This window comes from Copadichromis virginalis, linkage group LG5, assembly GCF_057382275.1.
Source record: "Copadichromis virginalis isolate Kocher_CV1m ecotype Utaka linkage group LG5, C_Virginalis_male_GT1.1, whole genome shotgun sequence".
Lineage (NCBI taxonomy): Eukaryota > Metazoa > Chordata > Actinopteri > Cichliformes > Cichlidae > Copadichromis > Copadichromis virginalis.
This window is the reverse complement of record NC_140622.1, coordinates 20,183,808-20,211,644: the sequence shown is the minus strand read 5'-3', so window position 1 is coordinate 20,211,644 and position 27,837 is coordinate 20,183,808. Positions and strand designations below refer to the sequence as shown.

The 27,837-nt window shown below is 42.2% G+C and overlaps 1 protein-coding gene across 2 annotated transcripts; it reads right to left on the bottom strand.

Moving 5' to 3' along the window:
• Positions 1-27,638, bottom strand: LOC146709541 (zinc finger protein 385A-like). 2 transcript variants are annotated; one of them, XM_085456553.1, is made up of 8 exons: positions 27,164-27,638; positions 12,253-12,398; positions 8,177-8,287; positions 3,204-3,384; positions 2,696-3,025; positions 2,033-2,220; positions 1,856-1,942; positions 1-1,741 (listed from the first exon to the last, which is right to left on the bottom strand). In XM_085456553.1, the coding sequence occupies exons 1-8, from the start codon at positions 27,174-27,176 to the stop codon at positions 1,514-1,516; spliced, it is 1,284 nt and encodes a 427-aa protein (XP_085312679.1). In that variant the 5' UTR covers positions 27,177-27,638; the 3' UTR covers positions 1-1,513. The 2 variants fall into 2 exon arrangements, with proteins under 2 accessions (XP_085312679.1, XP_085312680.1); XM_085456554.1 differs by lacking the exon at positions 27,164-27,638 and adding an exon at positions 23,198-23,608.
• Positions 27,639-27,837: the final 199 nt, after the last annotated feature.

Sequence of the window (27,837 nt, the reverse complement as noted above, 5' to 3'; positions counted from 1 at the left end):
CCATGAATTCAGTTTAATGATTTTTTTTAATATATATAATTTTAAATAGACTCAACATTTAGGAATCCCAGACTTGAACCATTTATTATTATTATTATTTTTTATTAATCTACGTTTACAGCAACGTTTCAGTATCCTAATCCTAAATAACATTTATCACATTTGAAGACATTTTTTATTGCAGTTGACAAGAAAAGTTAGCAGGAGTGCTTAAAGTATTGCTACAGTTTCCATTTCCTAAAGCTTCCCTCTAAAGTTTCGCAAGCCAACAGTTTTCACTGGGATACTTTGGGTGATGCAGATTGGAGCACACGAGGCAGAGCAGACAAACAAAACATTTTTATCCCAACACAAACCTGCAACACTGTCAAAAAGGTTTTTTTTGCATACAACTTCTCATCTGTGCATGTGGTCCTTTTTGCTTCAATGCTGGTGTCTTTCATCACACTGTTTCCACTTCATTCAGATAGTGGTGAAATGCAGTCTTTTTAATGTGCACAAACTGCAATAGAAGCCATGAGTCAACGACTGTCCTGCTGTGCTCGGCATGTGAAAGTCAGTCCATTAAGACACTGAAAAGTTTCTGTTTTGCACAGTGTTGTGTAGATGATAAAATAATGAAGACATTTTCACTTATATTTCTCACCGCTTGTGTGCTTTGTGAGACTTTTATATACACGATCTGTGATGACTTGGGGATAATCAGAGGATCATCAGAAAAACAGTTTAGGGGATTTAAGAGACTTAGCACGGGTATTTCCTCTTGTTCTCTGTTTCTTATAAAGTCTAAGCTTGTGTTTCCTCTTAAAACGCTAAGAATAAACACCAAGAGCTGCATAGTGCATCTGTAGCCAATGATCTATGATTACCATTACTTCATAATCACTTCTGCTTTAAGACTTCCTGTAAGAACTATGTATTTCCTGTTCTTCTTATCACTCCTTATTTCTGTAAACCTGACACAATACAGACAAAAGCCAGCTGTGAAAATGTTTGCCAGAAACTGCAGACATTGTATCAACACTGTGGGCACCTTTTTCTTTTCATAGGCTACAAAAGCAAAAAATAAAAATAGAAAAAATTACAGTGGTACAATCCACTATACCTTTACAGCTACAGTATGGATACCAACTAACATCAGAGGCAACTACTACACCTAACTGCAGCAGGCATGTTTGTTAACGTTTGGATATGTAATGAATCCTTGCAGATGAACCATAAACTTAAGAGAGGTAGGGTTTTCAGTCCAATGTAGTGGATCTTATGACAGATGCAGGTATTTAGTCAGCTGCAGACTGGAGGATGCTGAAAGAAGTCCATGCTTGATGGAAACTGGAGAGGATGGAAACATATATTTTGCTACACGATGCGCCATTAAGAGCCATGTTCATGTTTTTATCATCCTGAAAAACCAGCTGGAGAAACACCAGCTGGTTTGGCTCTTGATGGCACGCGGTTGCCGGCCTCCGATTCACAGTGTGCTTCTTCCTGATTTGTCCTCGCTCTTTCAGCATTAATAAGGAGTGAAGAGGATTGGCCCGTGTGTGGTGCGGATGGGTCCTGGGGCTGGCCTCAGCAGGCTGAGGGGTGTTCCCTGTAGGAGGTGGTGATGAGGGTGAGGATGGGAGGCTGGGCCGGGAGGACGTAGTGCCAGCTGATTTGAGGACGCTGCTGCTGCCATTGCTGCAGCAACAGCCAGAGGATTTGGTAAAAGTCCAGCCCCTAGGGTTTTTGGAAGTTCCTTTAAAAAACAAACAAATAGAAAAACGACTTGTTGATCCTTTTAAGATTAAACCTAAATGAGGATGAATTTATGAGGGAGAAGTGCTGCATGTAAATAAAAATGAGCATGTACCATAAAGTCTGTGCGCTTCTTGTGCCGACTGAGAAGAGGATTAGGTTTCCCTGCGACTCCATCGCGGTGCCTCCGGCTAGATATATGCTGGAACATTAAATAAAAATAAAAAAATCAGATATGGGATTTCTCGTCACATAATCCACTCAGGATCTATTTTGAGCTTTTCTTCCTCACCTGTTTAAGCTGCAGCTCAGAGTTGACTCTGACGTTGCAGATCTCACAGTGGAAGGTGCGTTCCTGAGTGTTAGGGTCTGAGGAGAGCTCCCCTCCCTGCTCAGGGCTGGGTTTAGGACCCAAGCGTGGGTAAGCTTTAATCGGTCCCAGTCCACTTCGAGCCTCCAGAATAGTTTTGTGTTTGGTACCTGGGAACAACAAAAAGAATACTAGAGTGAGCATCTTCCAGGATTTTTTCCCCTTCAATGTTTTTCTCTGTTGCCTCTTTGTTGTTGTTGTTTGTCTGATGTTTCCACGAGCAAGAGTCTCCCATATGGATAAGAAGTTGTTCAAGTGGTTGAAATAAATAATAAGCTTTTTAAACTTCCAGAGGATTATGTAACAAGACTAAAAGCTCCAGAACAGCCAGTAAATGGACTTTATGATAGAGAATTGAGTGAGAAAATATTAAGTGTAGGTGCTGTGTGTTAAGGTTTTTATCAATTGCCATTTACCATGTTTTAATATGACATTCTCACCACTAAGTGGCAGTAACGCAGCTGCTTCACGTCTTCAGACATAACATTCAGAACAAGTGAAGAATAACTTCTAAAGAGGCACGCTTCAGTGTTTCTGAAGACGCTTTGAAAGCTGCACAATTTGTCCACTTCCCCTGGGACTAACCTTTGTTGTGTGCCTCCAGTTGTGAGAGGGAATTAACAGCCACTTTGCAAAGGGAGCAGTAGAGAAGCTTTTTGGCTTTCTCTTCCTCCGACTCTCCTGAAGATGGGCTGGGTGCTGGGGACGGGGTGTCAAGAAGACCAGCTGCTGCTGGTGCTGCTGAATCTGCAGAGGGTGTACTGAGGGCTGCAGAAGGGGAAGGAGACAGTGGCAAAGGCGTGTTGACAGAAGGCAAGAGGGGGCACTCTGTATCTGCTGAGCTTGGTGTGGAAGTAGGAAGGCAGCTGGGGGTTGACGGTGACTCTTTAGAGTTGGGACAGGACTGATTGTCATCTGAAAACAGCACAAAGATCTCTTGTTAGTGAATAATTTAGGAAAAAACAAAATCAGCAATAAAATGAACCTTCTGACTCTCCTGATGCGAAAATATATTATTTTAGATAAACCAGTTTGCCAATACTTTCACTTTACATTTCATGACAGGTTCCTGTATTTGAGAGGCGATGCTCACCCTGTTTATTGTTGTTAGGATCAGGCTCAGGGCTGGATGGTAAAGGGCCTGGAGGTGAGGGTGAAGCAGGAGGGGGATGGTGTTGCTTGTCACCATCTTGGAGACGGGTTGTTTTGGAAGTCTCGATACCCTTCACCCTTCGAGCATGACGGTTCCCTTTATAGTGGGCTTCTGCCTGGCTCTGAAAAACAAGAATAAAGCACATGGCACTTTAACATGGCATGTTCATGTCCTTATTTCCAAATGCCCACCACCTTGGTTGTCTTTTCTCCATATTGAACCAAGCAGACTCTAATAGATCATCAAGTGAAGTGTCTACAAATAGTAACACACACATAATAAACCCTAATCAAACTGTCTGTTGAGCTGTTTTTTGTGACGGGTGATGGTGCACCACTGATGAGGCAGTCAGCAAAGATTAGTCTCCAGAATATTCTTGTCTTCCTTCAGCACTGCTGTAATCACAGCACTGGCCTGCTGAGCTGATGATGATTATTGAGCGGTGGGATAATCTGAAATGGGCTGGGGGGATGTGGGTGAGGTGTGACAGTTGACAGTCAGTTGCTGGGCAAAAAGTTTGCATCCACGAGTGTGCACTTAAGAGGATCAGTTCCAAGCTGATCCTCCAAGGGAGCCATTTAAAGATCTACTGTGGGGATGTCGGATTTTACATTTCAGTTTTCAAGATGCAACAGGAAACAAGTTATCTATTATAAGTCTGCCATTTCCTCACTTCCTCCCACCTACGAAGTGAAGGATTCCCTGGAAAACACACGGATTTAACGTGTAATGTGTGCACTATCACAGCCATATCAGAGCTGCATTAAGGTTCCTTTTGCAGACATTTTATATGTCAGTTATATGGCTTCATCACTGAGGCTTTTATTGCTAGAAGGTCCCAGAAAAGACAATATTTCATGAGCTTTCCACTTTCTACATTAGCCGTACTTATTTTAGTTGTAACTGTTTATTTTTTAGAGCATTGAAGTCACAGCTTATTCTTTTGAGCTTTCAGTGTAACCGGCAGCTATTCAGACCATAGCTTCCTGTTCTGTCTTCCAACTGTACAAGTTCCTGTACTAGAAACCTCTCTACAGATTTTGCATATTCATAAACATTATCTTTTTTTTGTGGTAGAGGTTAAGGTTTGCGGCTACAATTATTACAAATATGTCCGCTGGGCACTAACCTCAATGCCCTTACTTTCTGCCTCATTACACAAAAGGTTTGTTGTGCTGGTATTTAACTTTGGCATTTGATGTAAATCATGTGGTGCATGATTTACATCCGAAAATATTCCCCGCTGATACGGAAATCAGTGTAAGCCTCCAAGTTCAGATATTACTGTCCATGTCACCATCAAGTGAAATCAAAGGAAAGGGTGAGGTGTTAGGGTACAAATATAGTTCCTGTAAGCTCCTTATATGACACTGTGTGTGTGACTCTATGTGCATGTGTATGCTCATGCAAACACGTTCTGGAATTAGATCTGTTTCATTATGTCAATAGAAAGGCTGAGAAACCCACATGAGGCGTGTGCCAGGTACATGTTGGGGCTCTGAGGCAAAGGGTCGACTGGGACGTGTCCAGCGTGCCTCTGTAAGCCTGTGGTATTAACTGCCAATGATAGTTACCCATATAGCCCTCATCCTGATTGGTGATGACAGAAAGGCAGATATAGCTCTGCTTGTGTAACTCTACTCCCCCAGCTGGTGCTTCCCTGCAATTAGGCAGGAGATGAGGGGCCTACAACTCGACAAACAAAGGACAGTAGAGAGCTGAAATAGCCAGTGGCCTCTCTTGTTGTAACCCAGGCTCTGTGCTGCCGGCCTTCATGTTTTGTTTTGTTTTGTTTTGTTTTTTATCTTTTTATGCAACCCAATAGTTTTCTTGCTGCTTGTGCTTGGATACTTTCACTGTCCTAATGACCTTCAATTTCAAGAAATCAATGAAGGGCTGCCATCCATTCATGCATAAAAAAATCCTGACAGCATCAGAAGTGGGGGCACAGTACATTACAGGATCCAAAGCAATTGATGTCAATGAGGGGTTTTTATGTAAGAAGAAAGGTAAATAATACAGCATATGATAAAACAGAAACTATGTTTTAGCAGGTGAAATGGATGGAGAGAAGCTGAGTGAGAGCCAACGGAAAGGAGAATTTAGATGAATGAAGAAGTGGGAATGGGATTTAAGGAGAAAATGAGAGCAAGTGAATGTCCCTAAAATCCTTTTTCTCTCTAAGCAGGATGTGCTTTGATGTTTTATCTATAAACCGACAAAAGGCACTGAAAGCAGATAGAGCTGGTCTAGCAGCCAAATCTACTGAGGACAGACAGCAGTGACAGGAAGAGGGGGTGGAAAGAGGCTTGAGAGGTGGAGAGAAAGACACGGTATAGAGTATACCCCCACAGAGGGAGAAGTGGAAACATGAAAACCGATGAGGAAAAAGAAAAGACAAAAGTTGCCAGACGGATGGGGGACGGTAATGAAACATGATTTTGCATTTGCCCGAGGAGGACAAGGAGAGATGGGGAAAGGGAGAGAGGTGTCCAGCATGTTACAGCAGTGGTGACGATGGCTAATGCAGCATGGTGTGACGTCAACCTTGCAGCAGAGCAGAGCTGAACACACTGGCAGGCTAATTTGTCCTCTGTGGCCTTAAATGAATTGCGGCGTTATAATTACAGCATGTGGGACTACAGTGGAGCAGCAGTGATAGGCACCTGACTCCCAGTGACCACCATCAACAATTTGCTTTCGCTTCGTATTCCCTTAAGAGCCATGGCACAGACCAGACAGCATGAGTAAGCCAAGTACAGCACTGTAAGTAGAGTATTCCTTCATTATTAAAGAATGTCCACTATGCTTTAAGCTCCCAGACTCTCAGGTTACTCTGGAAAGTGTTGTAGAGCTGCAGCAGAGCAGATGCACGCTGCCAGCTCATGAGTAAAGCAGCAGGCTGGACAAACAGGTGGCTCAGAATTGGAAGTCCCGGGCACACGATAAGCCACGCACACACACCTGCACAAGCATTTTCATACATGCACATTTCAGTGGACGCACAGGTATGCAAATGAGAACATGGTGAAGAGAATCAAAACACTTCCCTATTACACGTACCCCACCCCCATAATACTAATGATAATGTTGACCATGTGAGAACACGCAAGGTTTGAGCAGGGGAGATATAATTAAGCGGCCCCTCGCAGAGAGAACGGGGCAGTGTTACACAAGTTTCACATGACTCCCTCCTTGCCTGTGTCCTTTACACACCACTGCATTTAGAGTGAAAGTATTTAGCACTTGGTCCCTGCAATCCAATCATATTTTTAGCCAGGCTTGTATATCAGGCTTTTGTTTGATTTCTGCTCATGTTTTAGGTTAGAGGTTACAGCAGTAAGTCATAAAGACCAGGATTTTTCCATCCTTGAAAGCTCTGTCAGCGTCGAATGCATCGATCATTCAAATGCAGCCCCAGCGTTTTGTTGACAAGACAAGATATTTGCGTCTTCAACTGACGTGTTTTTTATTTCTGGGATTATTTCACTTTTTGCACATATATTGGTGTTAAATAAATACAGAAATGTAGAGATACAGCTTGAGAAGAAGTGTGCTCACCAAGAAATGGGCTGTCCAAATACATATTTTTTCATGCAAAGAAAGTCCTATATCATTAAAATGTATTCCCTGTGCTCACTCACTGTAACAGACCCAGCAGTAGACAGGCGCAGACTCGTCGGGCATGTCATCCAGTAGCTGCCCACATTATGAATGATTTGCTTTTCAACTTCAGTTAACACGACTGCCTCCTTAATGGGGGACACTCCAATATTTCCTCTAAAGTTTCATCACTTCAGGCCTCTTTTATTTCAGCCCCCCTTTCCTTGCGTTGGCATAGGCGCCAACTGTTAGTCATAATGTGCCACAAATGTGCCCCATCAGCAATACAGAAACTTCTAGGACTCCATCCTCCTGCTTTACTGTAACCAGCAAACACGTCGTACAAATGTCAGTTACAGCCTCGTCAGAGTGCGATAAAGAACAGTTATAGTCACAAGGTGGCCGTCAACAGCTAAGAAATGTTTTTCAGACTTCTGTTTGCACAAGTTAAAAAGACAAGTTTTTGGATAATCAGGAACTTATCTGAGACAACATTCCTTTGAAACTTTAATACTACCATGTGTGTGAGAATTCCAGCAGAAGTGAAGCAAGCAGGTATATCTCTCCCTTCCTCCCCCCCACACTTTTTGGTGGACAAGCTAAAAATGGAGCTGCTAAAGTGTGAACTAAGTTTTCACCTTCTCCAGCTGTGCAGTCAATCACCAACCAACTTCAAGTCCAGACTGCAGACTTTTTAGGTCATGTGCAGTGAATACAAGTTCAATTCTGGATTGAAGTAATTCAGATATTCATTATTTTAACATGATGTCTTTAACCAACTAAGTTTCTATTAACCCCATCCTTTTATTAACTGCTACACCCGCCAAACTTTAAAATCCTGCAGCAACACTACTCAAAATTCTTAAAGCAAACCTTCTGAAATACTGGGCTAACAAGCCTGGCACTCAAAACTTTCCCAAATCCAATAAAAACTAGAAGCAGAGGTGTTAACATAAGACTAAATTTTATTATAGAAGCATTCAGCACTGGTTTCCACAGTGTGGTAAAGCACTCTACAGTGGATGTGCCACCGCAGACTTAAGCTTTTAGCTATTTAATCTGAAGGTCTCTGCATAAAAGGACACACAGGTGCTGATGTAGCAGGTTGAGGAACTTGATTAATAATCCAGGTAAAACTAGGATGCTTTTGCGTTTGAGTGTCACTTTTTCCCCAGCATCCTACTCACCTAAGCTAAGCCGATAGAAAAAAAAAGCTGCTGTTTGTGTTGTGAATTTTGCAAGTGGTCAGTTAGTAGGATTTTTATGGCCATGAAAGCAACCCTGTTCTGGAACTGCTTAAGCTGCCATACCTCTGAGTTGAAGCGTATTTGACAGACGTTGCAGGAGATGATTGGCCGCTTTGTCTTCATCATAGGTGGCCCAAAGGTGTGCGTCATCACAGCCTTTTGGACAGGGTCCATCTGAGGAGAGACAGCCCAGAGGTCACATCAAAAATTCAGCACCACAGGAGAAATTCAGAGGCCAGTGCTTCTCCTAACTGCAGTGCACTCAAAGGTTCAGCCAAGTGAATGTGGATGAGAGAGAGAGAGAGAGGCGCTGAAGAAAAAGTGCAGGTGAATGACAGCCTCTGAAGGGGAAGAAAGGCTGGGAGATAAAATAGAGTTGGGGAAGAGGGAAGTGAAGAGGGAGCAGTGATTGATGCGGACAGGAAGGTGTGTGTTTTCTCTGCAGCAGCTGGTGCTGCTGTCTGTGCCTGAGTTCTTGGGTGCCGTTCAAACGCTTTAATTCATGTTAGGGTTAGAGGGGCCTAATTACAGACTCGCAATCTCCAAGAATTTTACACTGCTATGTGTGCAGGAAAAAAGCTCCTTTTTTTAAACCTACATACCAGTGTATTACAAGAAGCAGTAATTTCTCCATGCAGTACTCTGAAAAGATAGAAGCTTTTCTTTGGATTTTGCTGCATTTTAGATGATTGTTTTTTAAACAAATAACAGCGGAGTAAAAGGGTTAAGGGGTTACCACAAGATGAGACATTAATATCATAGCTACAGGCAGACATGTGATGAGTTCCAAAATAATAAAAATATGACTCTTAACTTTAAAAAAAATATGAATATATATATATATATATATACATATATATATATATATATACATATATATATATATATATATATATATATATACAAAAGTTTATTCTGTTCATCTGGACGTAGCGTTTTCAGTGGGAGAAACGTTTTGTTACTCGTCCAAGTGACTTCTTCAGTCTCTATCTTTCGACTATTTCTCCAACTTTTGGAGATTTACTTACCTGGATGATTGAGCATGCATCAAGACGTGCATATATATATAATACCCATGTTTGTCATTTCCAGATCAAGGAAAAATATGCCATGTCATACTCTTTACTGCCTCATTTTTAGACAACTGCATTGGAGTCGTGTGAGCTCTCTGACCCTTTGGCAGGGTTTGGAAACCGCAGTGCAGGGTGTTGCCCTCATTAAGCAGCCAAAACTCCACTGTGGTTTTACTCCACCTCTCATCTCCTTCTCAGACTGGATGCATGCTGCCAAATGAGAGACTGTTTACACTGTGAAGCTGCAGGCACCAGGGGAAATGGTGTAATTGGTCTGAGGACTTAAACTGGGTGTAAATCTATTGTTAGAAATATTTACAGACTTAAACGTCTTTCCCCCTCTTGCCTGTGACGTCAGCTCTTTGGTTTATCTTTCGACTGTTTTGTGCTTTTCATGTGGAGACCTGCAGCACCTCCAAATTTGTTTTGTTTTCATCTGCTCAGTTGTCCGTGTGCCAGCGCTGCGTCTGGGTGAGCTCAGCGCTCAACCTGTCTGTTGTGCATATGGGTATGTATCTGGGGCCTTTTAATGTGTGCGTGTGTGTTGTGTCTTTCTCTGTAGTCTCCCATCACTGCGTGTCATTCGCTGCCTTTCTTTGACCACCTGTTCTCATCAGGATCTCTTTCTCTGTCCCAACTCTTATGACCTCATTAACCTATTACTCCACTTTTCATCTTCTCTTTCACTCTAACTCTCCTCATGTAGTCGAGCTTTTTCTGCACCAGTAATTCACACTTTATAGATGCTTCCCACATATCTGGCTGCATATAAACCTTTTCTTTGGATACACCACATAACCATATAGCTTAGCTGACAGAGAGCTTAAAGAATCTTTAATTGCAATCAACAGCAAATCGATTGGTAGAAGCATGCCCATTAAAGTTGATTTAGATAATATTTCATAATAAAAGGCTGGAAGCGTTTCATGATAGGATTGCAAAGCATCTTTGTTGAAAGAGGTGATGTTTTACATTATAGGACACAGAGTTCTATTCAAAAATTTATCTTCAGCATCTAATGGGAGCATCAAAAACACTTTAGGAAGCAACTTCACCAAAACTGGTTAAGTAGCCGTGCAAAGGTTTTTAGATTTTGACTGTGGATCCCTGGTGTTTTGTTGCTTTAATCAAGAAATCTAAAGAAGACAGGTAGGTACATTCTTGTCCTCCAGATTGTGTCCTGCATTTCTGCATTGCTCATCAGTGCAGCAAAAAATGTAATTTCTGCTACAGGGGCTTTTGCAAGTCATCATTGAGAGAAGATAACACTGAAATCATCAGCTGCCACAGCTTAATGTTGATGGAAATTGAGGAACAGATATGTCACCTGCTGTTGACTTCTTAGTGCAAACGAACGTCCCTTTCCAAACCAAACGCGGTTAAACAAGAACACGATGTCAGACTGAATTATGAAGTGAAACCAAATTTGCACTTGAAGTCTAATTATCGAGCTCCCGGCAGTCAACAAGGCTGTCTGACATGGGAATACTGAACTCCTGGCTGAAGGTTGTTTTCTACAGTATTAAACAAGCTTTTATAAAATATAAATACATTGCCTGGATGTGGCTCTTGTCCTCTACGTTGCATAACACAAAACTGGCTTTTCTGTTAACAAGTTATAAAATGTTTCTGAATGCAGCACTCTTCCTCCTATAACAACAGGAGGACTAAGGAGTTGGATCTAACTAAAGCCATTTTCACACGTGAACATTACAAAGACTCTGTTAGACATTTGTGTTCTCACATGCACCTGTGCAGGCTAATGTCTAGAGAAGTGTGAGGGTGCAGCGCATGTGTAAAAACAGCTTGATAGCTAGTGTATGTCAGCATCTGTTTTTATTTCTTGTGCAGAGCAGTGTAGCTCTTGACTCTCTTATGTACTGTAGTACAAATTTACTGAGAATTCATTTTCCCCAAAAAACTAAAAAAAAGCCAGCTGTGCCACCTCTTCAGAGCCTCAGCAACTCTGCTCTATTCACCCAGGCACCCAGATGAACAGTAGCATTTTTATGCCTAAATTAACTCTTTTTTTGTCATTGTTTGGACCCTATTATTACCATAATTATGTGAATTGAATGGGAACGGCAGATTGTTACCATGGAAATGTGTATTTTTTCCCCGCTGAAGTGTATAAAATAAGGCAGTCTTCATTTTTGTAAAACAGCCTGAATTGTTTTGGACTAATGACCTAGGACTGCGTGGCTCTAAAGAGCAGTTTAAAGAGCTCTTACCACACAGCGCAGTACTGTGCAGTCTCAGTGCAAGAAGGCTGGATCTACTGTAGGCTCTGCAGAATGTTAAGTATTTGGAAATTGCCTGTAAACCTGGTGAGGTTGACCTGACTCCAAACAGGACCATAACTCAGTTTGAAGCAATAATCACTGTAATCAACTGTTTTTGTCAGTTTGCCTTTCACTGTGTCCTTTAAGCTCCCGCAGCCTCTTATCTTATATGATGACAGTAGATGTTGAAGTGACTCACACAGAGTGTTTTAGTATTGTGGACTTGTATAAATTTTTACTGTGCAGACAGAGAATGATTTGCATGAAAGTGCTGTGGGATTAGTGGCCACACTCAATGCCCTTGATGATGAAGGATGAATCATAAACCTGCACAAGGGTCATTCTGCCCGAGTTGACTGATTGTGTGTGTGTGTGTGTCTGTGGGTGGCGCTCGCCCGTCCCCTTTTGTCACCACGATGACCTTCACATGAAACCCAATCTAGAAATGTGAGGGAGGTGGAGAAAATGCTGACTGTGGAGAACAGCCCGTGCCTCTTATACGATTGATTAGCTGTAACTCATTTTATTGCTGTAAACCACTCGCTTGGGCATTTTCTCAATTATACTGAAACTCACTGTGCTGAATAAAAAGCAAACAGCTGTCACCTTATTATTTTGTATTAGACACCATAAATCCCTTATCAGTTTATCACTTGTCTTCACTCGAGAGGCTCCGGAGCCACAACTGAATACCAACTCTGTCTCCTGTTAAGTGAAACAAACTGATAACAAATCCCAGGCGCTGCCTGTGCGCATATGCACAGGAATGTCTGTGAGCACTCACTGTGTTAAAGTTGTGGAAGAGGCCGATGCTGGCTGGGTGAGGCGATTCCAGGGGGAACTGGAGGAACGGCTTCATATCCAGTGGAGGTGGGATGACAGGTGGGCTCCTGAGGAAGGCAGGGACAGGCCCTGGGCGGTTTACACCTCCTGCGGTAGATATGCAAACAATGATATTAAAAAACCTATAAATAATTACATATTCTAGTAAAAGACGGCAACCATAAAGCGTTCTTCTCAAAGGAGCAGTTTGACCTTTTGGAAAACGAGCTTACACCAGGGATGTCAAACTAATTTCACATGATGGGCCACATACAGCCCACTTTGATCCTAAGTGGGCTGGACTTGTGAAATCCCCCCTTTCTGTCACTGTAAGGAAGTTTAACTACACAGTTAATCCCTGTAATGTCTTAAGATAAGAAAAAGAAGTAAAGTCTCAATAGTATGTCTCATTTTTTAATAAATGCTCTTGTGTAAAATAAAACTGTAAGTAGTACTCTTAAAGTGTAAGAAATAAATGTGCAGCTGATTGCCCACACTGTCCTTTTATTATAAAAGAAAGTTTTTGTTAATTCACAGAAAAAGCTCTTTGAAATTTCTTGATGCTTGCTCAAACGTCAAGGCATGAAAAAACAAAACAAAACAGGGACTCTTCAGTGGTCTGACGTCATCATCAATACCAGATCTGGGCCAAGAATGAATATTATGACACTTCATTAATGAGTTTTTGAAATGATATCATGTTGGACGGGTTAAAATCAAAGCAAGGAATGAACTCTGTATATAACTCTGAACACTGAGCTGTTTTTTTCCAGAAGTGTCAAAACATATCCAACAATCTTACAACAAGTTCTAACACATCTTTTCTTTCACTGTATCAAAACAAAATCTGCTGCTTCCCTCATCCTCTGTGCCTTTTTTCACATTTGAACCCCACTCATCACCCAAACCTCTCCTCTCTTTGCTTTTGCTGCTCACTTTTCTCTCAGTAGTTGCTCAGCAGCACTGAATGCCTGCACTTGAAGACTTTTCTGTGATGGGCAGGAGAGCTAAGCTCCTTAAGCCTCGCAGCTCGGGTGCTGCAGATATCTGTCTTTTCTCCATTTCTCCCAGTGTCTCTGTCTCTCGCACCGAGCACAGTTTTCTATCCTTATTTCATGGTCTCTTATTCTGTTTGCCTGGCTCTCTATCCCTCATCTGTACTTCTTCTCACTCCAGCACCAGTTCTTCCATTCCTTCTTCTCATCATCATCCTCTTTCTGTTTTCCACTTATGCTTCCACTACTTATTCTTCTCCAGTGTAAAACCAGCAGGACACTTCAGGCCCAATCTAGCTACCCAGAGAGAATTTGTATAATCTTTTCTCTTGAGATTATATGCAGTCATCTCCCTTTATTGCTGCCTCTTTGTGATGACTATAGGCTCCTTAACAGTTTTGTTAGTTTTGAAAAGAAAATTGGTCACTTGTCAAAACGAGGGGAAGAAAAGACTATTTTGGTATCAGAGGATGCTCCCGTCTCTTACAACAGGGGAGACATAAATAATTTACTGTCAGGATCAGAAATAGATGGAGGGGAAAGTCTGTACTTTTGGCATTCCTCTTCAGGGTGTTTCAGTGTCCTTGGGAGGCTGTGACAGGTAAAGCTGAGCTGTAGCTGTTGTTAATCATGTGTGAATACTTTTACATGTGCTGCATGAGAAGGAGAGTGTTTGATATTATGGGAAAAAAATAGGTGTAAGGCTACAGGTTGCAGTTTAAATGTCCTTCAGACATAAAGCCCACAGTTCAAATGGTGGCCATTATCACCTCTTTAAAACAAACGCAGCAAGATTTGTGAAGGATAAAAAAAAAACTGGAGTGACACATCTAATTTCAGACGACATACCATCAGGAAGGCATGAGTGACTGCCCAACAACAGATACTGAGAGAAGGAATATAAACATCTATCTCTCTATATATCTAGCTTGCTAGCTATATTCCTTCCTTTCCTCCTTCTTTCTTAACAACAATTCTCAGTAGGCTGTTTAAATGATGCTCAACTGGTACTGTGAGGCCCAAATATGCAAAAAGTTGCACAATTAGACGTTAACCAGGGCAGCGATGGATCCATGGTTTGAAGCCGATTATGTTAAATTGTGACGCTGCCATTTGAATATTGCAGCAGAGCTTTCAGACCAAACAATGATTCTCCAGTCTTCAATTTTACAATTTTGGTGAGCCTCAGTTTCCTGATAGGTGACAGGAAGCAGGACTCGGTGTGGTCTTCTGCTGCTATATCCCATCTTCTTCAAGATTTAACATGTGGTGCTCTTCTGCATAGCATATGTGCAAAGAGCGGTTATATCCGTTACTGTTTCCTTCCTAGGCTGCTCACTGGATCTGACACCAACAACCACGCCATGTTTAGAATTACTTATATCACCTTTCTTCCACATTGTCATTCGATTCACACTTCAGCAGGTCGTCTCGACCATGTCTCGACCCTGCGAATAGCTGATTAGATATGCTTTCATGAAGGTTACGTGTACCTAATGAAGTGGCTGGTGAGTGTAGATGGGACAGACCTGTCACTGTATTACGAGGTCATTACTGGTTGTGTGGCTGCACAGTAAAGAGACTGTCTGTGGCCATGAGTTCTCTCGGTTCTCATTCACTAGTTTGCAGCATGATTTTCCGTTTGTGAAATATTCCAATTTATTAGTCACATGGAAAATTAATCAGGGAATGCCTTGAGCCAAGGCTACTTGGTGATTGACCAGCTGCTGCTGTATGACCATGTGGTGTCTTTGGTTTCTCAGTGAGAATCCCCTTCCACTTGTAGTATCTGGTTTAATAAAAAGAGAAAAAAAACAAAATGATGAACAAAAAAATCATCGAGTTGAAGCAAGAGCTCATAAACCAGTGGGAGGTGTCCAAGCGGCTGCACCCGAAGCAGTAGCATTAGTAGCGTTTTGAGAACTATTTTCAGACATGGATTAACATGAGGCAGCAGGATGTATTCACAGCCACAGGACTGTGTTTGTGTAAATGAGAAAAATGTTCATGAACATACCACCAAGCTATTTTAGTGGGCGGGTGCTAGGGTTAGGGTTACATGCAGCATACTGTAAATAATACTTATTTCAAGCATCAGTTCACCACTCTCCTTCTGCCTATTACACTTAAAATTCTGTTTGTTCTTTATTCGATCAAAAGGGTACATTTAAAAAAGTAGAAACTAAATTGAATGCAATTAAGCACAGTTTAATTCCCTGCCAAGCAAATAATAGGACAATAGTGTCTCAGCTGAGTGGAGCGATGGAGAGACATCATCACTGTGTTTCCTCTTGGGCTGGTGAAATGTATTCCCGGCACGTTTCTGGTAAATCCACAGCTCATTTTACGCTATATTACAATTTAAAGGTCAAAGAACGTCTTCTATAGTAAATCTGTATTTACAGTGCAGACACAGTAGAGTGCTACATTAAAACAATGCTGCTCATTGCTTTTAGTGCCACGTTCTGCACCAACCAATTCGGCGTGAGCGTAGCAGCATCGTCCCCTGACCTACCCAGCTCCTGAGTGATATACAGTGACATCAGATAAGAGAATGCCACGACCATGCAGGGAGAGAGAGCATTGATTGGACACATTCTGAGGAGCATTAAAGTGTTAAGATGCCAAACTCCATAAATCCAGTTCTCACCATCTACAGCTCCTTTTCTCCACTGAAATGAACTGACAGCACCGTCATCTCACTGATTTACTTCGCCCCCCCCCCCCCCCCCCCCATGCAAATGTGTGAGAAAGAGATCAATGTCTGTGTAATAGCTTATTGAATTTTTGTGTAGATTGTGCGAGAGAGGTAGTTGGACAGAAATGAAGAGAAGCAGAGGAGGGACAAAAAAAGAAAAGAAAAAGGAAAACAGACAACCAGAGATGGAATCTTATCTCCCCCGTTAGGTGCACACACAGGCGTGCGGTGCACACACCAGTATGCTGTGACTAAGGCTTCTCAAATTGGCAATTCATTTAGCCAATTTAGGTTTAATGATCATAGAGGTAATGTCAATGTCAGTGGCGTCGCAGGAGTCTCTCTGTATTCCCTGCTTGCTTCCATCTTCGTGCTCCATGATGGGACCGGGAGGGAAGGGGATGGGAGATTGTGTGACATGCTGTCTGCCAGAATGAAGTCTGATGAGAGGCAAAGACACTGCAGGCTCCCACCAAAGAAAGAAACCTTTATCCAGGCCCGTTAGCTCCACACTCAAGAGGACCGGCACACGATGCCAGCCGCGTCACATCTGCATCTAAATGGCCTGCTGTGCACAGATAATTCTGAAATGAGCGTCTGTGGTGGATTAACCAGCCTGCCTCCTGACAAAAACCCCCTTGCTGTCACTGCAGCAGAGACAGAGGCAACCGTGTGGTGGAAGGGTGTCTAATAACCAGAAAACCACTGGGCTCACTGCATTTGGGTTTGGCTTTCACCCTCAGGTTGAAGTACAAAGGAATGCGAGACAGAGCTGATCCAACATTTGGTCGCAGATGACACCATTGGTGTGTCTGTGATTCACGACTAACATTTTCAGTTTTGTAGCTGAAATGCTGAGTTGGTAATTGCCACACTTTGGCAGAGCTGACATTAAAACCAATCCTAGAAAAAAAAGAAAGTCATGCAACTGTGTTTAAAGCTCCAACCTTTAAAGAACCACAGTGCTAACTTTGTCGTGAATGCAGAGGGAAGATGGGTCTGTCTTAGTGTCGCATACTGCTGCTGTGAAGGACTGAGCATGAAATCCAATTTACTGCGGCTCAGCTTACCCTCAAGTCAAAGGCAGCTATTTCAACCTAAGCGGGGGGACAGACGACGGTGCACACATTCACATTCGCACACAAACCTTTGTAGTCTGAATAGATGATGCTCTAAAAAAAAGGGTAATTTATGGGCTGGGTTCTGATTAATGTTGTGTTGGTCTGTGTGAGATCTGGAAAGGACACAGCGAAGAGGAGAGTCAAGTGGTTGAGAAGGAGAACACATTTGATTTCACTCTGCACTTTGTTTTAATGATAGATGCTTTGCGCCCCAGTGGCCAAGCTTAAATGCCGCCTCCTAGAGAACTCTCTGAAGTCCTCTTTCAGTGGAAATGTGTGTGTGTGTGCCTGTTATGCAGTGCTCTTGAGATTCCTTAGTCCTTCTGCAGCTCCAGTCTCTGATTTGATGCAGTGTTTGTAATTACCGAAGACTTTTTTTTCTTCCTCTGCAGATTTTTCACTGCTCTCATTAAAATTAAAAATTATTCTGTAATGATGCAGGACATTGCTTTGTCTGGATATTTTCCTGTAAATAATTTCTCAAGTCTTTTCACAGTCTTTCCCCATGAAGAGGTTAAGAAAAAAAAGTGACTATCAAGGAACTGGAGATGATAAGCTGAGAACTAATGGCCTGAACTGAGTGGTTCAAGTCGAGTGAGCGAGAAAAGGAGGTCTGGACAAGGAGGCGAAAGGAAGGCATCAGAGGAGGGGGTGGGGGTTGTGGGGGGAAAGAGCCGCATGTTTTGAGGTGAGTCCAAGGTGACCAGAGGAGGTAAAGAGCCATGTCGACCTGCAGGTTAATGTACAGAACAAAGGCCATCTGCTACCTAAAGGAAGCAGTCGTACTCCATGCAGCTGAACCACAGCGTGGAACATGCTGGTTAAAAACATTGCTTTAAAAATACTGAAAGGAGTCAAGTCAAGTAGGCTACAGCTGTTGCAAAGGGTTAACCTCTGCAAGTCACATGCAAAGCGTACATGGATGAGCAATTTCATGCTATGCCTCTTCTAGTGGGTCAGCTACATGCCATGACTTGCTTTTGGTAGAAGTCAGTTTAACTGTGTATCAGAGTACAAAGTGTCTCCTGTGAGGTGTCTGCGCAATCTGCTTAAAGCTTACCCCAAAGAGTATACAGTAAATATGATGTAGGTCTGTGACATCACTCAATTCTTTGTTGACAACAGTTTTTGAAGCCTCAACAAGGACTGCATCCATATTGCATCCATATTGTTTTTCGGAATTTTATCTAAGAGCCAGAAGTGACACTATATGGAGAAAAAGGTGAGATGCTAATTTATCAGCTAATGCTGCAAGATCAGCTAATAGCAAAGATATCTGCTTAATACTATAATTTCATTCACTTAAACTGGAGCTCAGAACTCTTTGATGGTGAAATTAACCACACAGCGAGCCAATTATTTGCCATGTGACTATTAAAATTAGGGGCGATCGTGGCTCAAGAGTTAGGCGTTCACCTTGTAATCGAAAGGTTGCTGGTTCGAGCTGTCCCCAGCTTGGACAGTCTCAGGTTGTTGTTGTGTCCTTGGGCAAGACACTTCACCTGTTGCCTACTGGTGGTGGTCAGAGGGCCCGGTGGCGCCAGTGTACGGCAGCCTCGCCTCTTTCAGTGCGCCCCAGGGTGGCTGTGGCTACAATGTAGCTTTCCATCACCAGTGTGTGAATGGATGACTGGTTGTGTGAAGTGCTTTGGGGTCCTTTGGGACTAGTAAAACGCTATACAAATACAGGCCATTTACCATTAGAGGAGGGTGGATCAGTCCAAATATTGATCATTGATAGAAACGAATGCTGGCATGGGCATCTGATAGAAACTAGTGCGACAGGATCAATACAATTTTTGTGGTGGTGGAAACAAACTTCCACAGAAACCAACTCACCAAATACTAATAAATGAACCTTAAGAATATTAGTAATATATGTTCATTGTCTCACTTGCTACTGATTATGACAGGCTTTTCTTTTGCAGTCTTTTCACCAGAAGTGTTCGAGTTTGCTAGATGTCAGCCAAGAAACTCCTTGATGAACTCCTAGCCAAGGAGTGTCCAACACATTTGTGTCCATGTGTTTAGGAAATTCTCCCATTAAGCCTATTGTGGCCAGAATTGCAGCATTTCAAGGTTCTGTCTTTAAGAAAAACAACAGCATTAGTAGTTTTATCTACTATACTTCCATTAAAGACACACAAAGAGTTATAATATTAATAAAGTAAAACCAAAGTCTACTTAACAAACTGGAAACAGAAGATGCATTACTATTTCTGTGTTGACATAAAAAACCATCCGTATGTCAGTTAGAAGGTCCACTTCTCCAATTAACAGCACCTTGACCTTTTCACAAGTTTCCCTTTTACCACCTACAAAGTTGACTGATACAGATATTTCCTTTTAAACTATAAGCTTTTAATGTTAAAACTGCATCTGTCTATTCAGTCTTTTGCATGGTTGTGTGGATGTCAACATGCTGCATCCTGAAGAGATTTGTTTCCTAAAAAGACTGTTGAACATCTGCCTGTTCTTCAGCTCGTGTCAGGCTTCAGCTCTTTGGGGAGTTGCTGGAAACAGCCCGAATCCAACTGCCAACTTTGTCTTTCATTGTGTCGCAGGCACCATTGAGGCTCTACCAGAGCTCTTTAGCACAAAGCTACACAGAGCAAAGTGAAGGCCATTAAGAGAACCACCAGGACAACATGAACAGCAGCCCTGCCCCACATTATTATCCCTTTTTTCCCTCAAATCATTTAAACACCTGCTGGGTGGTGGAATAATATACTACTGTAGATACAGACATACAGAAACCCGAGAACCAAAAGTACACAGAACACACAAGAGCATCCAAAGCAAACACGTTCAGTAAAAGTGCACATACAAAACAATGGCATCAGACAAACAGCAGCCAGATGCATCATCGTTTTATAAAAAAGAAAACAGACAAAAGAAAGGAATACTTGATCTTCAATGCATAGAAAAGTCACAGAGAACAAAGAAGGATTGTGTGGTATACAGCTGAAATACATACAGCACAGGTTTTATTCCACAGAAGCAGAAATGACCAGTTGTATTTTGGGATTTGATTGCAGTCTAAAAGGGAGAGTGTGGTTTTATGCTATAGCATGGCCATAAAGCAACACGCAAGGGTAAGATTGAGGCGGGTGGCGCACATAGTGTGCATAACATCAGAACAATAAACAATAAACAACTGTATGATCAGCCTATGTTCTCATGCTACTTTTGGAGTCCTTAAATCAGTAAATGATAGACATTACTGTTTTGTGCTGTAGATTTCAGAGCATTTAACTGTATAATTATGGTCAACAAGGGCTCCAAACTTAATGACAAATGTGTTATTGCCTTCCAAAATGACATATGAGATTTCCTGATCTAACAGCAACATCACCTATCATTACTTTTGCTGCAGGTTTACAGACTTTAGGCATGAGAAGCGTCTTTGCAAAAATGAAAATTGGTCAATTTGGGGATTTTCAGTAACATTAATTACAGTTTATATACCAAACTGTGATCACGGTTTCTACCTCGTTTCCTGGGTCCACACTTCTGGTCCCCTCTCACAGTTCCACCATCACTCCTCTTTCATTTTGCAGTACTTACAGGTGGGTAAACAAGGCTATTGTGGCCCAGCATCACATGACACTATGTCAGACTCAGCGTGCAAAAAGCAGTGGTGATGAGCATTTTTGCTGTGACATCATACAATACCGCAGATGCTGGTGTCCCCCGAAATGACACACTCTGATTTCACTGTCCAGTGACCCATTTATGCCAGTTTGGACTAGCGTAAGGTTAGGAAGAGTTATGGGTCATTTGTGCGCAATCCTCCTCGAGCAGTTTATATAAACAAATAACAACGATACATTCAGAAACAATATGCCACTTACTGCAGCGGTTTTACTGTTATCTCACTGTAATTTAGATAAACAAAATGTAATTTCTGGACTGCATGAGCTCCTTGTGTGATAAAAGGTAGTTGTTGATGTCCTGTCTGAGCTCTGCTGCATTTACTGTCAGCATATAGCCCCGTATAGTCCTGCAGTTCTCAATCCGCTCTCTGCAAAAGTTTCAGGCTTCTTAAGCATATGAAATGTGTGTCAGGTTGTTGAACACAGAGTGGCAGCCCTCTGTCTCCATTTAAAATGCCAATACTTTTCACCCTTCATTGCATTGCCTGGATTTAAAGGTCATGTTGTTTATCGGGGTCAACGTGCACCTCTGATTCCTTTGGAGGCCACGGATGAGCGGGGAAAATTCGTCTATGTGTGTCTAGATGTGATGCAAGACGTGAACTTTTATATAGTGCTGACTGAGGTCTTTGCATCAGACTAGAGGAAGCCTTGGCTCACTTTTAAATAAATAAAAACCTCTGGGTCTGAAATATTCATCACAAAAATTACACAAGAGTTACTAAACTGTGTTCTCCACTGCTCTGCATCGAGGGAGATGAGCCAGGTTCGGCACAGTTCTTCTAGTCTGCGAGGCTCACTGTGTCAACATGTTTGATTTTCCTCCTTTCATCAAAAGACATTAAAACTAGGTGTAAATGTAGGGACAGAGCGAAGGGAGACACAGAACTGTAGATCGGTGGAGGCTTTCCCTGTTCATCCCCTCCATCTTTGCTGTTCCTGCCTTTGCCTTTCATGGTTGCTATTTCAGTATCTGGAGCTACTTCTGTCTCTCGAAAAGGAAACTAATACAGTTTATAAAATCCTATCAGCCCATGTTGTTGTGATCATGTGTCAGCGCGTTTAGTGTCTAATGCATGCAGAGTTAAAGCTTCTGCACTGGGAAAAGGATTACCACAAGCTCAAGCTCACACTCAGATCACAGGAAGACTCGAGCAGGGGTAAGAGCAAGCAAACAAAAATAAAGTAGTCAAATATTTAGTCAGCGCACACGTACATGGGACAAGGTCACAGTGGTTAATCAAATCTACTGTGAGGAAAGATGGATTAGTGTTGATAAACGGAACAAGATAAAAGGCTGGAACTGGAAAACATCATCTAAATTATATGTTTCTAAATTATACGCCTCTGCCTCACATGATTGTGTCTAAAGGATGGTTGTTTTAGCCTTTAAATAAAAGTGCGGTGCATGACATTATTGGACGGGGCATTGAAGAGCTACTGTAATATTCTGCAGATTGCAAAACATCAGCATAACTCAACTGACTGCAGTAAATGCGTTTCACAAACGTAATCCAAACTCAATTTGTGTACAAGCATACAAAACAGCCTTTATATAGACTGAAGTTGGAGTTCATTATTCTGTTGCACAAAAAAAACCACTCTGTGGCTTTATGGCACTGCTTTCTTGACCTTTTTATACTTCTTCTTAATGCTGATTTGTCCCCTGACACCTTTGAGCATTATGTTGGAGTAATGTATGTACCGACCACAGGGAAGTGAGCCAGCATTGTTGTTGATCTTAAAAATTCTCCTTTAAAAACGGAATCTAAAAGCCAGATCTCCAGTTTCCAGAATCTGTTCCGTAATGAAGCTTGCTGGCGAGGCGGAGGATTAGACTGATTAATGACATGCAGTCTTGCACCCTGTCAGTGGTGAGTGCTTTTATGCCTTAGGCCAAGAGAAACTGAGATAATTGATCACATAATGCACTAAGTTCTTTTTTAATGAAGGACTACCTCAGCTTAGGGTCATGTTAGACTACTTAAAATGAACACATTTTCATAGGAATTTGGAATATTTCCTTAATCGCCTTAATGTGGTTAAAGGTCTCTTCTCTCATTCATTTTGCAATATTCATGTTTTTTGTGGGATACATATATTTTTTTAAGACAGCATGTCCTTATTTCCTCTGGAACTGACTAAAATCATCTAATGTACACGAGCTTGGTGAGCGTGAGAGTCAAGTTCTCACACAAAGTCAAATGAACTGGAGCAAAGCGAGCCTGCTCACAAGACCCTACAGATTTCTTTCACACAGGGTGACACATTGATCACGCATGTCAAAGAAAACATCGCATAAATGCATATCAAAAGTTTGCACCATACACAAGAGATCATCTCATCAGAACAGAAATCTAACTGTGTGGAAGAAAAACAAAATCAATCAGATCAATGAGAGCACGGAGGAGGAAAAAGCCCTCCAATGCTGTCTTACCCAAGATCATGCTGTATTCTCCCACTTCTCTTTCCCACGTTATCTTCCTGCTTGACTCCTCTCCTCTTTGATCAGCTACAAGGACGACTCAAATCTTAAGCGCCCCCCTCTCTGGTTCTCAAAACTCAATGTGGAAAAGACATCCAACATCACAACCTTCACTTTGGTTCTCTACACTGTGTCTTCCCTCCCGCTCAGTGTCCCTCATCCACATTAGATAGTTCTCCTTCTTCTTCTCCTTCAAGTCTCGGTACACGTCTCAGGCAGCTGTTGCCAGAGGAGAAACACAGCAGCCTTGACTGCAACACAGCATGCACTCAATCTACTGCAATGAAGCCTGTAATTTATTCACTGTTATATATTCACTCCAGCAGGAGGAACACCAGAGAGATAGAGGCTTGCCTCACAGGAGGAACCTCTGCACTACAGCATGCCTCTCTCTCTCTCGCTCTCTCTCTCTCTCTCTCTCTCGACCATATTTTTGGGGTTGGGTATAACCTAAAGGCACCTTGCATTTCTAAGCTGTGATTGGTTGGAGGTTTAGCCAATGAGAGCAGCTGGAACTGAACATTTTCTTGGGGTGTTTGAATCAGGACGCAGACTGATAATGCTGCTGTCGATTCTGCTCTCTCCTTCTCTCCGTCTCCCTTTGTCTCCTGTTTACTATTGACGACCCCCCCCCAGCCCAGCACACACACACACACACACACACACACACACACACACACCTCTCCTCGTCTCACTTTCACTCTCATCGACAACATCTGAGATCTGTAATATGTCTTTGTGCTCTGACAATTTCCTCCTGAGATTTTCCTCTGCTCTCTCCCTCTACCTGTCTGTTGTCTGTTAGCTGTATACACAAAAATCAGCAGTACATTTTGGAAAATGCTGACCGAGTTCACGGTGTTGTTGCAGACAAGTGTGCGAAGAGACAAAAAGAAGAGCAGGCGCAGAGGCGCAGTAGAGACTGACAGCTTGAGAGACTCGATGAAGCATTGTGGGGAGGGGAGGAGAAATTGAGGTTAATGCAGACTGACTCGGGGATGAAAGTGTAAGGTGAGGAAATGTGGAAGATATGGTGAAACAGCAGGATGAAGGAGGGAGCTGACAGCTGTTTGACAGGCAGTGGCAGAGAGTGCTGAATGAGCTTAAATACTAAGCTCACTGCACGCACTCCTATACCAACATTTACCAGAACAATGAGTTTAAGGTGTATGCTGTGCTAATGGATGTGCGAGCCTTCGTCAAACACTTTCTCACAAGATCGGGCTGTCACATGAACTCTTTTGTTCGGGCTTTAGGCAACACGATCTGGTCCATTTTTACATAATTAAACAGTCATCCTAAAGTAAGTCAAATAATGCTGCGTGTCAGTCTGTTTGTGTTTAAGTTTGCTTGAACCCAGGGTAGAGTTTGTGTGTGTGTGTGTGTGTGTGTGTGTGTGTGTGTGTGTGTGTGTGTGTGTGTGTGTGTGTGTGTGTGTGTGTGATAAGGTTTCCTCATTAGTAGAGTCAGCCTGAATAATGCAGGCAGGTGTAATGTTGTGGCCAATGGGCCAGGTGCTAATATGGCTGTCTGAGGGTGGAGGGTCAGACACAGCATGACTTTAATGGATGTCACCATGGGAAAATGAAATCGGACCTCAGAGCTCATGTGACGAACCATCCCATCTGTGTATGTGTGTGTCTGTGCGTGTGTGTGTCCTTGGGGATTTATGCTAAGTCTTTGCCTTGTCTACTTAATGAAGAGCCTTTCTGGTTTTCGGAGAACAAAAAGTTCTGTCAGTGTGAAAGAATATCTTTGCTGAATTGATCAATTATACAGTGGATTTAATGACAACTCAAATGGATTATTTAAAGTAATTTTTAATCATTATTCAAATATTTCTTGAACATTTATGAAGAAAGTTTTCACAGGAGTCACTCCATGATTCAGTAGCTTGTAGAACCACTTTTAGCAGCAATAACTTTGTTTTCTGTATAATTTTATCAGTCTGTCACGTCGTTGTGGAGGAATTCTGGCCCACTTTTCTTTACAGTGCTGCGTCATTTCAATGAAGTTTCCAGGCATTCATTTATGCACCTGTTGGACTCTAAGTCTGGCATATGACTGGACTGTTGCAGCTCCTTGATTTTTCTCTTTTTCAGCCTTTGTGTTGTAACATTTGTTGCTGTGCTTGGCATCATTCTTCTGTTGCATGAACCAGTTTCAGTGAAGGTTTAGCTTTAACCTGTAGAGTCTGAGGTGTGGCTCTTGGGTTTTGTGCTGTTTCTCTGAGCATAGCACAGTCTGACCATGGGGTGAGTTTCCTGGGATGTCCAATCCTGGGAAGATTGTGGGATTGTAGCATTGTGGCAAACCAGCAAACTGCCTTAGTACCAACTTGTATGGAGGTGCTCACACTTGCTGATGATCAGTTAATGAAGTTTGATCAGCTTCTACTTACCCTGTGAATTTCTATAGTAGCAGGAAGGGTGTACTTAGTCTTTTACACGACTCGTACGGCTCCCATTATGTTTAGAATAAAGTATTAAAGTTTTGATCAGTGTTTAGTTGCATACTGTTCATTCAGTAGTCCTGTGTACTGCATACTGTCCCGGGTGGCCATGACTGTATCGACTGATTTGTCAAAAAGTCCAATTTAGGTTTAATCTTTAGCGGTGAGGCCTGAAGTGTTGTGCTAGTCCACCTCAGATAACATTAGAATAGCCATAAGCATATACTTAACGTATACGTAACCCAATACAGGCTATTGTGCCAAACAGACGATGCAGATGAAGTAAATGCAAATTATGTCACACTCAGCATAAGTGTCTTTTTGTTTGTTTGTTTTTTTTGTTCTACATATGAACTACATACTAACTTGAGCTACGCTTAGTTATAAAGCTGTATAATGTAAAGTGTATTTCTGCACTGACGTGATGAGAGAAGATCTACTGAATTTACTGCACCGTGGAGGTTAAAATGGGCTTGAATTAACTAAATGACTAACATGCACTGTATATAAATACACACAAACAGGCACACACAAGGACACACACTGGACTAAACACAGGTCTGTGTAGAGTAAAGGGGTACAGGGCACTTCATCAGCACGTGTGTTGTACATTACAGTGCCCTCTGATGGGGAAGGGGCAAATTATATATGTTAATATTTTAGTGTTATTAAAGCATTTTTTATGTGATCATAAACAAATAATTTCATTTGCACTTACTACATTTTTAACCAGATTAAGACAAATACTTGGAATAACTATGATGGAAGGTAATGGGATTCAACTAAGGATAATGTGAGCAGAGGCCAGATGTGCAATCAGTTCCCTCTATGTAAGCACCCAAAAACTGGTGTCTTATACTTCACATGCTATTAACCGAGACGCCAGAGTGCTTTAGATTCTGTTTATTACTACTGCTGTATATATGAGGAATCAGAATATGCTGACATTGGGCACACAAGAATTACCCCCACACAGCTCTAGCTGTGACTAGCCTTCACTTTAATAACAAACATTACTGATATCTTTTGTGTGTCCACAAGCTTTTCCGTTCTGCTTATCAATTTGTTTAAGGATGTCAGGGAAAACAAAAGTTCTGTTCTATCTATTCACGCCAAAGGTTGCTCTCTTTCTTTCTCCTCCTTCTATGCACCTTCCTTCTTCCATCATCCATTTCCTGCATCATATCAGTGAAGTGTGTAAAGGGTCACACCAAGTGTGAGTGCAAAGTCTTATCTGACCCTACGTGCTGATGTTTGCAGGAGACTGGCCTAACTTTCATCAAAGAGAGAAACCTTCAAAGCCTCGTGTAGCCACTGTCACTCGCTCTTTATTTCTGCTCAGAATATTGCAGTAATGAGGGGATCCCGGCTTACCCAGCCTCTCAGTTCTTCTTAAGCTGATCAAAGGAAGCAAACTCAGGCTGGTGGGTGTTTTTGCATTGCTCAGTAGTCTGTTATGATCTTACCTGAGCCCCACATTGGTTGCTTCTGCACTTCGCGATGCTCAATGCGATCCAGCTCCTTTGACCAGTAGAGAGTCCGGAGGTCAGTGTGTCAGCCAGCGTAAAGTACCACAGAGATGCCGTCCTCTTTGAGTGGAATAAAAAAAAGTATGCTCACATTATTGTAGAAATATAAATAAATAAACACTCAGCGTCGTGAGCGCAGAACTGGCAACAGTCAGCTGGGGAGTGAAGAGGGAAATGCTCGGTGCAGACAGCCACATGCCCACAGTGTGGCTGCATCAAACTACAAGCATCTTGATGTTCAGCTTCTTCATCTTCGGTTCTCTCGCTCTCTTTATCCTCTTCGTTTCAAAAAGCTTCTAATACTCTGTGTCTGTCTGTATTTTCTCTGTGTTTTCCTTTTATGCTGTCACCTCTTTGCCGGGAGTGAAGGAAACAAGTGCACAAGATTCCAGTGGCTAATTCTGCTTCTTAGGACTGGGGAACCTAATATGTGAGGACAACTGTGGAAGGAGGGAGATACAGGCAGAGAGGGAGTGTGTGTACGGAAAAGGAGGGGCAGGAGAGAGGAGGGGAGACCCAGCAACGGATGGCAGATCAGAGGGAATAAGGACTGTGTGTGTGTGTTTTGAAGATGGTGGAAAGTCACTGAAACTTGAAAGAAGTTGTTGACA

Bases quoted from the DNA above. Each gene is read 5' to 3' on its own strand.
- LOC146709541 (XM_085456553.1), bottom strand. The intron at 2,221-2,695 runs GTTAGTCCCAGG...TGTTGTTCCCAG, and splicing joins ACTGGAGGCACACAACAAAG to GTACCAAACACAAAACTATT. The intron at 1,943-2,032 runs GTGAGGAAGAAA...TTAATGTTCCAG, and splicing joins CTGAGCTGCAGCTTAAACAG to CATATATCTAGCCGGAGGCA.